At 31.4% G+C, this 12,399-nt stretch overlaps 1 protein-coding gene and 1 long non-coding RNA gene across 2 annotated transcripts; both read right to left on the bottom strand.

The window, feature by feature from the left end:
• Positions 1-209: 209 nt before the first annotated feature.
• On the bottom strand, positions 210-753 carry LOC131637387 (uncharacterized). The gene is made up of 3 exons (XR_009294322.1): positions 680-753; positions 452-587; positions 210-351 (listed from the first exon to the last, which is right to left on the bottom strand). It is a non-coding gene; the product is annotated as an uncharacterized LOC131637387 (long non-coding RNA).
• A 5,636-nt stretch (positions 754-6,389) lies between these two features.
• Positions 6,390-7,642, bottom strand: LOC131637386 (zingipain-2-like). Its single transcript, XM_058907975.1, has 2 exons — positions 7,196-7,642; positions 6,390-7,119 (listed from the first exon to the last, which is right to left on the bottom strand). The coding sequence occupies exons 1-2, from the start codon at positions 7,611-7,613 to the stop codon at positions 6,536-6,538; spliced, it is 1,002 nt and encodes a 333-aa protein (XP_058763958.1). The 5' UTR covers positions 7,614-7,642; the 3' UTR covers positions 6,390-6,535.
• Between the last annotated feature and the right edge of the window lie 4,757 nt (positions 7,643-12,399).

Below are 12,399 nucleotides of genomic sequence, written 5' to 3'. Positions count from 1 at the left end.
ACAGTAACAAGGTTACTTTGGTTAGTCTCAACAACAATATCAACAATAGCAAGCCGTCACTGAAATGCACAATTTCTTTGCTAGCTACTTGAGTTCAAGGAAAATACAAAATTAACAACCAATAGCCTCTCAAATCTCAAAATGAAAGGCAATTAATAAAGATTTATGATAACAAAGAGGTAGATTAGCAAAGTGAAGAGAGACTGACCCCATCAAGCAATATATTAGAGGCCTTAAAATCTCTGTAAATAATTTCTCTATCTGGTGTATGCAAGAACGAAAGTCTGGTAGCTGCTCCGATTGCTATCTTAAGCCTCAGCTCCCAAGGAAGTGGTTGAACAACAGCACCTCCTATAGTATTTAATTTCAATGATTGAATAAAAAAATACAAAAATATATATAATCTTCACAAAACATTAATTAGTTGCAGCAGAAACCAAAAAACACTTACTTCCAAAGAGGTGATTTTCCAAACTACCCTTCTGCATGTATTCGTAGACAAGAAGAAGCTCTGTATCCTGATAACAATATCCCAAGAGTTTAACAAGGTTAGGATGGTAAAGTCTACCTAGAAAATGTATCTCTGACTGCAAAAACCACAAATCAACCATTAGAATGAATAATTAAGCTAACATAAATTAGGTTAAGGACATCAGATACAACTTCAATTATTCATTACCTGCCATTCCTGGAGACCTTGTAAACTTTCGGAGTTCAATTTTTTGACGGCAATGGTGATTCCATCAAGCCAACTGTTGCACCCCAAAATTTGCCCATCTAATTATTCCTAACTGGCTAAGTTTCACATTCTTATGCATCTCACATTTTCATCCACTAGGTCATTTCACACATCATGCATCATTAATCAATAACTTGACATCGGGATCAAAGATCTTATTAATAAAAGTTTCTCTATGGTTTTGAGGCTATCCTCTTTATTCAAGGTTGTCAGGCTATAATAGCATCTTCGTCTGGACTTCTCAAAATACCAAGGATTTAAACAAGTTTATTTAGAACTAGTGCTTTGGAGCTCTCTCAAGTCAAATTACCAAAGAACATCTCAAAAAGAATTAGGGTCTTGGATTTTTATGTTTAAACTTATTGGATTCGTCAATTGATGATTAGATTTATGGTTATATGGTCATTATTTTTTATAGGTTTCAAACCATATTCCTTTTCAAGGATTTGTTAAGGCTTTGAATTCAAATTTGCACTCACATTAATTGGATGGATCAAAGTTCTTAAGCATACAAGATTGGAAAGTATCACATGGAGTATGGTAGGTTATTTCCAAGATCAATGAGTCATTTGCCAAGACTTTGACTTTTGGTCAAAGTCAACGTGGAAGGTTGACTTTTGACCAAAATCCTTGCTGTGCTGCTGGTACTCATCTTTTGGCACTTATTCAAATATTGCAAGAAGTGGTAAAGGATTGGAAAAGTTCTAACAAAGTATAAATTGGAAGAAAAGGAGATGCAAGCTTTCTTTTAGGAGACCATTCAATTACATGTTACAAAATTCAACAAAGTCAAGAAAAATCCAGGAAATACATTCAGCAGCGTCACCTTTTATTCAAACTCAGTACAACCGGTTCACAAATGAGATGCAATAAACCATGTTCAGCATCTAACTCAAAAGAGCCTCAGATAATCAAATTCAAATCAAGCATATACCGGCAACGACTATAGACCTGCAACACTCATGATGCACGTATCCAATGCGTTACGTAATTGCAGCCTTGTTCGGATCCAACAAAGATACCACCAGCTCCACATTGGCATCATCTTTTTGCCATCGAGGAAACTACAAAGCAAAAGTTTGCATCAGTACTACATTCTCCATAACATAAAATTAAGAAATTGACACACTGATAGTATGATTAACATTTTCCCAGCACAAGATAAGAACGCTCATGTTATCTAACTCAAGAGGTTCAACGGTTCAGGTTCAAAAGAAAATCGCACGAGTATAGGGGATTAAAAGATAACATAACCAAAAGCCCTGCATATACCATAAGACAGTCACACATTCAGTTCAATTTCCAGCACTAGTTCAAACAATATTCAAATCATTCGATACAGTGGCAAAGAAGCAGATTTGAAGTAGAATTTTCTAGCATCCTAACTGTCTCTGTCTAAGTTTATTAACAGTTTTAATTATCTCTACCTTCTAACTTTTTCTAACTCAGTCTCAACCTTAGTGGATTACCCAACAGTTTTCTAACTAACTTTTGTAACTAACTAATCTCCTAACTACCAATAACAGAATGTAACTAATTCTGTTACAACTCCTAACTCTCCTAGTTGTAACCACCTATAACAGAATCAGAAAATCAGAGTAAACACTAACCTGCACTCTATATAACTGAACATTGATCCGTTCTTCAGGGCTCTCTCTTCACTTCATCACCATCTTCTCTTCACTCCCATTCTTCATCTTCACTGCTTATTCTCCTCCATAATTCAATCTCTCAACCACCTTCAATTCTCCACCATTCTTCTTCTATTCCACTCCATCACCTCTACAACCATCAACTTCATACCTCACTTTCATCATCAATCTTAAGATACAGAATCAATCTTCACATACAGAACCTTCAACCTTGCTTCAACCTTTCTCGATCTCTAATCTTCAATCACCAAGAACACCAAATCATACATCACTGCTTCAATCATCTCTACACTGCAGAACCAACATCTTCATCAAGAAAAGCGTTTGATATCCGAAAGAAGAAGAAGAAACAGAGAATCAAATACAAGCAAGGATTCGAAATTACCTGGTTCAATATCTCCTCCCAATCGCGTTTATTTCGCGTGTTCGTAGCTAGAGCCTCATCTCCAGACTTCTCGATCTTCGCCTCTTTCTGCACATCAGGTAAGCCCTTCGATCCTTCAAACTTCGATCGTTTCTGCGTCTTTGTCGCACCATGATACATTCGCTTCTCCCTTTGTTCTTGATTACGCCGATTTCACGATTTAGGGTTTTGAATCCCCTTTCAATTTGAGATACGTTTCTGAGTTTTTGTATGAGAGTGAGTTTGAGAGTTAAGCTAGGAGATAAGCGAGAGAGGGATGTGAAGTAATGGCGCCATTCGAAGGTGGCCGCTCGGAGAAGAAGACTTCTCCGGCGCCGTTTCAAGAGAGAACGAGAATGAAAGAGATGAGAGGGAATACTAATCGACGCTCTATACCCTAATTTCCCCTTTTGTTTATTTTATTTTATTTTTATTTTTATTAATTCTACATTAATTAAAATCTGAATAATAATAGAGACGTGGATCACAATTAGCATTGGGCCTAGCGAAATTCCTGATTCATACTCCCCTTTGGCCCAGGCTATCACCGTTTTTGGTAAGCAATAAATCTGTAACAAAAAAAACATCCTTTGGGCTGGGCCCTGCGCCCTGCTGCTAATCACACCCAGTAATTCAGATTACACCCCCCTGGCTCTATTTAAAATTGCTAGAATTTTAAGCCTTTTTACTTAGTTTTTTCCTACTTCCTTTTAGGCAATAAAAATACTAATTTTCTACCATCATTTTAGACCTTTAATACACATTTTTGACATAGAAAATAATCACTAAAAAATATTAGTTTAGGCTTGTATTTTAATTCTTTTGCTTGATTAGAATTCTTGTTCTTTGTCATATAAAAATCAATAAAAATAATAGTCCTTTAATTCACTTTTGGTACTATATTTTGCATCATTTGCTTCCATGTTTTGTACCATATTTCAAGTCTTTCTTTTAGTCATTTTTGCACTATTTTTGTATCATTGTTTACTTGTAATTTTTACTTGTAATTTCGATCTTTGCTTGTGCGTGTAATCTCATTCCTTTAGATTTAAGACCTATAATCTCCATAACTATTAGGTTTAGTCTTTTTTTCCTTAAATTCCTAACTTTAGGTAGAAACCATGATAACATTAGGATCTAGAAATTCCCTTTTAAACACTTAGGCTAGTTATTCATCTTAAGCTAGTTTTCTTCTCCTTTTTCTCTTTCAACTTTAAAACATTAACAAATGGAGATACGAATCACATTAAGAAAGTGATAGAGAAATGAGTGGGATTCATTCCCTAATCTGTTTCTCAATCACTTAGTGGCATAGAAATGAGTGGGATTCATTCCCTAATCTGTTTCTCGGTCACTACTTAATGGGAGAGAAATGAGTGGGATTCATTCCCTAATCTGTTTCTCGAACATTAATTAATGGGATAGAAATGAGTGGGATTCATTCCCTAATCTGTTTCTCGAACATTACATAATGGGATAGAAGTGAGTGGGATTCATTCCCTAATCTGCTTCTCGATCATTATACATTTTTATGTGATTCGAATCGCAAAGTAAATTCCCTTAAAAAACACTCAACCAAAAAACATTTAAAACACTTAATAAAGGCTCAGACCTAAACAAAGTAATGAAGTGGTGCGAAGCCTTGTATTGGGTTTTGTTCATCATGAAGTTACATAAAAAACACAAACCAACTTTCTCTCTTCTCTTTCTTGCCTCCGAGGCATTCTTTCTCCTAATCGGACACGTTATTTCTGCTCCATTCCCAGCTTAAGACTCCAGAGGTCGAGCAGCGGAGTGCGAATGTAACTGTTCAACTAAAAAACACAAAAACAAACAAAAACTGAAGAGTCGAACTACGGCGCTCTGATTCCTGAAAAGGATACGTAGGCATTGGGTCGCGGGGCCTAAGCGAGCACAACTATTTATAAACCTTATTTTCCCCGTGTTTCTTCTTCTTTCATTTGCATGCATTCCTTTAGTAATTAAGCTTTAGATTTACACACCCTTTAGATAGAAACAAACATAGGTGGATACCATCGAGTACGATGGGCGTGAGGGGTGCTAGCACCTTCCCCTTGCGTAACCGACTCCCGTACCTTATCTCTGGTCGAAAGACCTCGTTCTTATTCATCTTAGGTTTTCTGATATTCCTTTCCCTTGATGGGATAAATATATTGGTGGCGACTCTGTTGTTCATTTCGCGAGCGTGCGACACCAACCTCTGTAGACTTTTCCAAAACCTCCTTCACCGAGAAGTGTTTCAGGTTTGAAATTCTTGGTAGAAGCTTTCAATTCGGCGAAAGTGTAGACTTTCAGATTAGAAGTAGGTAAGATCTGACCACCGATTGAAAAATCAGAAGAGGAGAAATTGGCGCTGTTTATGAAGGAGAAATTGGTCGTGAACAAGATGAAGAGAGACGGAGACGGCGATTGAGGCATGAGAGGGGGAGAGGAAAATTTAGGTTAAAATGGGAACTTGTATTTATATTTTTAATGTTTTTTTAATTAAAAAATATTATAAAAAAAATTAATTAAGAAGAGGGAAACGAAAAGAAAAGAGGGAAAAAATGGGCGGGATTAATTTTTTGGATTTGGGCTACAATTTTTAGTCAAAATTTTAAGGCCGCAGTTTTCCTTTGTGGCTTAAAATATCCGCAGTTGTATAACCGTGGCAATTGAAGTAAAGGCCACAGTTTCATACTCCGGATCCAATATTTTATAACATAATTCTACGCTTTTAAAACCATGGCCAAATCATATATGTGGCCACAGTTTCTAAGCTGTGGAAAATTTTAGCGTGGCCGTAGGCCAAATTTCTAGTAGTGCTTCATGCAAGTCTCCATGAAGAAATGCGTTGTTAACATCCAATTGATACAAGTACTATCCACGTATAGCTTCCAATGCAAGCAATACCCGAACAATAGACAACTTAGCAACACAGGAGAAAAAGTTTCAAAATAATCCAACCCTTCAGTTTGGTTTAAACCTTGATCTACAAGGTGAGCTCTAATACCATCTTAGTGTTCATGTAGCTCCATTAATGGAGAAGCCAAAAAGAAGAAATGAACTGTAGAATAGATTGCATTGATTGATGAAAAAAAAGTGGTTACAAGTAGTTTATATAGTGTATCAATTCTGTTACACTAACAAACTAACTACCATGCAACTATTATTGAGTGAGATGCAGTACATGCTACATATCATGCACATGCAACCTTCGTAATCTCATATTCTTCATCGGAAAATACTTACATAGACACAACCATAACACCTGTACATACACACAACCAATCACATTTTTTTTATTAATTAAAAATTAAAAATAAAAATAAAATTGTTTCTCTCCTCTTTTATCTCAACCACCCCCATGATGCCAATTAAAAATGAAATTAAAATTTAAATAAATTTATATTCTCTCTCTTTTTATTGGTTGTGACTAAAAATATGGATTTAGGTTCGTATCCATGCAAGTATTTCTCTTCTTCATCTATATATACTAATACCTTTTTGTTCAAAGTTGTCTTGAATGCTAATGAAATGTATTCAAACTCTAAAGCATTATAATAATAAATATGTTTCTTTGATTTATATAAATAAGATTAATTTCATCACAACAGAAGCACAAACACGAAGAAGCCAAGAGCTTCAGAATAAGGAAAACTTGGACAAAACTACATAGCTTATAGTTACTTATAGCAACGCAACAAGAACTGATACAGTGAAATTCATTTGAAAGTATTACTATATAGTGGGATAAGAAGCATGTGCAGCAATGCCACATTGACCTTCAGGGTCACCATTTTCCCTCAACACCCTCATGTACCCTCCTTCACCCCAATCTTTACCCCATTGATTCTTAATCAACCAATACTTTGTTCCATCTTCCGTTACTCCATAACCAACTGCTGTAACTGCATGGTTGAAGGATGTTCCACATGTTCCGGAATATATGCCTTCCTTGTATGACTGAAAGTCACTACCAACTTTGATTCCAGCTGATACTGGTTGTTGTGCTATAGCTTGTAGTAGTTGTTGTTCATCATTAGCATGTACATCTACAAAACTAGTTATTTGAGCTGCGGTTGTCATCTGATCATTTTTTTGGCATGTTTGTTGAACTTCTTGGTATGGATAATCTGCTTCACTAGCGATACCATTGGTTTGTATTATAGATTGGAAGGCACTATCCATATAACCTCCACCACACCCATGGCTCTGTTGATCACAGTCAAGCAATTGTTGCTCCGACAATGAGATCAAGTTACCAGCTTTGATTTTCGTAATACCTTCTACAGCTGCCACAGCTGAAAATGCCCAGCAACATCCTACAACACATATTTAATAATATCAGAAGATGAAGATTAGTTCCTTAATATGAAAAACAATTTTTATGTAACTTACCACAATTGCCTTGGTTCTTAACATCAGTGACAGCTCCCTGTTCTCTCCAGTCTAAGTTGGTTGGAACATTATCATTAACATCGAACAGTATTGCATTTGACCCCAACTTAGAGGAAGAAAGTTGGTTTGGAATCTTAATTCCGGTATGTGAAGCAATAAACTCTTCACTAGTCAAATCAGAATATGGATTTAGGCCAAGCTTGTAACTCTTGTTACCAGCATTGTTAAATTTTTCTATGTATTCCAAATTCTCTTTGAATATTTGTAAGCGTTTCTCCATTTCAACACTATCTGTGTATGTGCGTCCGTGTTTGATCATCCATTGCTGATGTTTTTCGGCAACAGATGATTCATAGAGTGTGCGAGACATAGCACATGCCCACAAGATCATGATACAAACAATAATAAGAAACTTCATATTTGAGTAGCTAGATATTAAAGACAATGTTTTGTGAAAAACTAGATATGAAGAAAAGTAACATTAGATATCACTATTTATAGAATTTAAAATCCAGTTTTCTAACGTAACAAGAAAGAAATTGCGTGAGTCAATAAAGGAAATTATAGTATAACAGACAAAAGAAGAGGAAATTTTGTTCTTGGCGAAAATCTGGGTATAGATGAGTAATACGTTTGTTAGTTTAAGGTTGATTTGTAAACGTAAATATCACTTCCTCTTTGTATGATTCAGCCAATAAATATACTTCCCATATAATATAGAATCATTCAAATATGTGTTATTTATTAAAAATATAAATAACTTTTAGAGATTAAACAGAAGTTTTTATATTTTTTTCTGTTGCAAATTTAAAGATGCTGATTTCATACCATACAACGCCATTTAAAATACAGTATGTTATTATCTTTTAGTTTGCCATTTAAAATACATTATGTTATTATCTTTTAGTTCATAAATATAGGAGCCAACCAAACTGAAAGATTTTAAAATAAAAAATTCATTCTATAGACGGGTATGTTTGTTTTAGTTTTAAAAAAAAAAAAATATTTTTTGTAATTTTATAAATAAATTTTATAATATTATTTTTTATTTTTTATAGTTATGTTTTTTAATTGAAAAATTAATTTTGATATTCTATAACATAAGTATAACTTATTGAAGATCATATTTAGTCGAAATTGTACATTTATTTAAAAAGTTGTATTTCAAAAATAATTTAATTTTATGAAAAAATATTTGAAATAAATTTAAAATTAAGTAATTTTAAAAAAATTTGATATCCGAAAAAAGTGTCAAAAAGATGATAAAATATTAAAATAACATTTTAAGAATAACTATTAAAATCAAATTTTCATTTGAAACATTATCAAATGTTTCTTTGTAAATAATTTTAAAAAAAACTTATGTAGTATTATAAAAATTATTTTTAAAAAAGCCAAAACAAGTGGGCCAAAAAATAGTAGATTAGAATTGCAATTAATTTTCGGGAATTTCTCTGTACACCTACCTCTTAACCTTCTAGGAGTTTCTGACGAAATTCCTGTTTTAACCCATGAATTCGGAGATGCATCTCTGAACGCACCACATTTCATTTTGTTACGGGTGTTTTCAGAGATGCATCTGCGAAAAACCTTTTCTATGTATTCCAAATTCTCTTTGAATATTTATAAGCGTTTTTTCATTTCGACACTATCTATGTATGTGCATCCGTGTTTCATCATTCATTGCAGATGGTTTTCAACAACAGATAATTCATATAGTGTTCGAGACATGGTTGTGTAAGCACATGCCCACAAGATCATGGTACAAACAACAATAAGAAACTTCATGGTTTTTAGGTAGATACACTCTGACGAGAATGTTTTGTGAAAAAAGGATATCAAGCCCAGATTCGATCACGGACACGGGACACGAGGATCCTGCTAATATATAAAACTTAGGACACAGACACGACTATTTATATTTTATATATTAATATAATAATGTAATGTATGAGCACAATTTATAAAAAGTTTAAAACGAAAAACAAATTATATATATATATATATATATATATATATATATATATATATATATATATATATATATATATATATATATATAAACTTAGTACTTTAAATCAACAAAAAAAAGACATAAATCCCCCAAAACAAAATAATACAACTAGTCACTCCATATTGATAAAATCAGCTTCTAAACCGTGTAATAAGAAAAGAATAAAAAGAATCTGATTGTATTATTTTTATTTTGGAGAAGGGAAATATGAAAGGTAAAAAAACCTATTATTTTTTATAAATAAAAATCTAATAATTATTGAGTTGAGCTTTTTTTTTTTTTAAATTAAATTAAATTTTTAAAAATTAGGTGTGTCCTTTATTTAAAACAAAGTGTCGTATCCGTATCTGCTGCGATTAAATTATTTTTTTCGATGGACACTGCAAAATAGCGTGTCGGCGCTTCTAACTATTTATAGAATTTAAAATTTATAGTTTCTGCCGTAACCAAAAGGAAATTGCATGAGTCAGATAAAGAAATTTTGCTTAGTCTTAGCATGAGTAGTACGTTTGTTAGTTTAAGGTTGACTTGTAGACTTACTTAGTCTTTGCATGATTCAGCCTAAAAAAAAGAATAAAAATACATTATATCATTACCTTTTAGTTCATAAATAAATGTGATTAAGAAAAATTAGAAGATTTTAAATTAGAAGATTTTAAGTGTCATATATATATATATATATATATATATATATATATATATATATATATATATATATATATATATATATATAAAAGGAATGTATCATATAAAATGTCATTTTTAAATGAGAATATGAGAATGAATCTGAATTATTAGATTTTAAAATAATAAACTTTCTTAGTGATTTTCTTCACTATAACTTAAAAACCTTTTGTTGAAATGTGCTGCTTTACACGGTTTTTCAAGAGACTTGTGTTGTTATAATATTTCAATATTTCACAGAATTTGTAGATCAATCTTAATCGTTTTCTTTTAATTTTAAAGATGTCCATTTAAATCATCAACATCAATTAAAATATATTATATTATTACCTTTTAGTCCATAAATATACGAGGGACTTAAACTAGTAGATTTTAAAATTGGAAGACTAATTCTATAAAAGAATAAACATATAAGATTAAAATTGTAATTTTTTTAATATTTGTAAAATGTTCCATAAATATATATATATATATATATATATATATATATATATATATATATATATATATATATATATATATATATATATATATTCTTTTAAATTTACGCGGTTTCTAACATAATGGAAGGGAAATTGCATGAATAAGATGGAAGGCAAAACGAGTAGAACTAGATTTTGAAAAATTTAGGAGGTTTAATTGTAATTTTGATTTCCATATTAATATTTTCTTTTAGTTTTGGTCTTCTATTTTAAATTCTAGATTTTAAGTTCCTTTATTTATTTTTTAAAATTTTAGTCCTCTTTCAATTTTGAGAGCTTTTTTTATATGACATGACACTCATTTGACTGAAGTGTCATTGCCAACTCAATATAAAATTATATCAATTCATTTTTATTTAATATTTAAGCTAATATTTTTTTATATTCCAAATATTAATATAAAGAAAGATGAAGATGAAGATGAAGATTTGTTGAAGATGAAGATTACGTTTATGGTTTACTTGTGTTTTCTTGTAATTTGTTTGTTTAAAATTGATGTAACTTGTGAAGATAGGTTACTGCATCTACGACACAATTTGACAGAATTTTTGACATCATTTTGACAAAATTTTTACACTTTTTGATTGAATTTCGGACCACAATTGAACCTGTTTACATAAAATTCTCACTACTAGAAATACTCAAATTACCTGCGGAGTTACCTGTGGATTTTAACAAAATTTCTGCAAACGTGACCGATGCTCTAGCGATTCCGCAACTTTAAACTGTCAGAAACAAACAACCCAGGGTTAAAATGGAGTGAAGTAGGGGAGAAGAATAAATATTTACACTTTAATCTGAGTAACAAAACACACAATAGAAAGTGAAACAACCCTAGTATTGAGATGCTCGAAATGGATGTGACATCGTCGACAATGAGGATTCACGACGGTGTAGAAGCGCTTGACGGTGATGATACACGAAGATGCAGGAGCATTCCACAGAGAGAAATCGCGATGGTGGATAGAAAGAGATTCAGCACGACAGTGAGAAGAGAGGAATAAAGTTTCAGAATGAAACACGATTAGGTTTTTCTTTCTCTTTTCTCTATGTCATTAATTTTTTATTTGAAACAACAATAAGATCAAATATTAGTTTTCAACCAAAATTTAATATTTAATATTTTTACAAGAGTTCAAATATAATTTCATATAAAACATTAGAACAAATATAATCTCTATAACATAAAGGTATATTTGATATAAGAGATTAAATTTAAAATATAAAAATGATATTAAAAGATAAATTAATAAATTTAAAATATAATTTTTTAGTGATTGATTATTTGGTCTTATTATAAAAAAAATTGTTTTCAATTTTTCTATACATTTTTAAATTTTATTTTTTAAAATTATCATACCATTTATTAAAATATAAATTGAAGAATTACATTAATTTAAAACACTAGCTTTTATTAAATTTAAAAAAAATATCTTAAAATCACTATTATTTTTAGAAAACATTTAAATATAATAAACTTTTTTAAAAAAAAACTTTTTAGTTTACCTAGTTCTCATCAAATTAATCTTTTTCCAATTTTTATAGTTTTTTAATTTTATTTTTTAAAAACTTTCATACCTATTATTTTTCCAATTAACTAATATACATTATAAAAATAATTAATAACTTAGAAAAAATTAAAATTAAACTAAATAAAAAACACCATAAACATAATTAATAAAATAGAAAAAATAATGATTAACTTTTTTTAATTTAAATAATGAAATATGTCAAATCCGCAGGTAATTTCGCAGGAAACTTTCCTGCGGAATTACCTGCGAATACTGTACTACAGTTTGGTGTTAACAAAAGTTGATATCCGCAGGAAGATCCGCAGGAAAGTTTCCTGCGAAATTACCTGCGGATTCTATATTATTGTTAGATATTTTGTTTAAAATATATATTCCGCAGTAAAATCCGCAGGTATTTCTGCAGAATTTGCTGCCAATACTGGATCCACAGGAAATTTATTTTATTTAATAAAATCACAGGAAAATCCGCAGGTATACCTGCGGTAAAATTTC

Source organism: Vicia villosa, unplaced genomic scaffold (assembly GCF_029867415.1).
Source record: "Vicia villosa cultivar HV-30 ecotype Madison, WI unplaced genomic scaffold, Vvil1.0 ctg.001989F_1_1, whole genome shotgun sequence".
NCBI lineage: Eukaryota > Viridiplantae > Streptophyta > Magnoliopsida > Fabales > Fabaceae > Vicia > Vicia villosa.
The sequence above is the reverse complement of the archived record's forward strand: the minus strand, read 5'-3'. Positions and strand labels throughout refer to the sequence as shown.

Bases quoted from the DNA above. Each gene is read 5' to 3' on its own strand.
- LOC131637386 (XM_058907975.1), bottom strand. From the start codon at position 7,613: ATGAAGTTTCTTATTATTGTTTGTATCATGATCTTGTGGGCATGTGCT. The intron at 7,120-7,195 runs GTAAGTTACATA...TATGTGTTGTAG, and splicing joins TAAGAACCAAGGCAATTGTG to GATGTTGCTGGGCATTTTCA.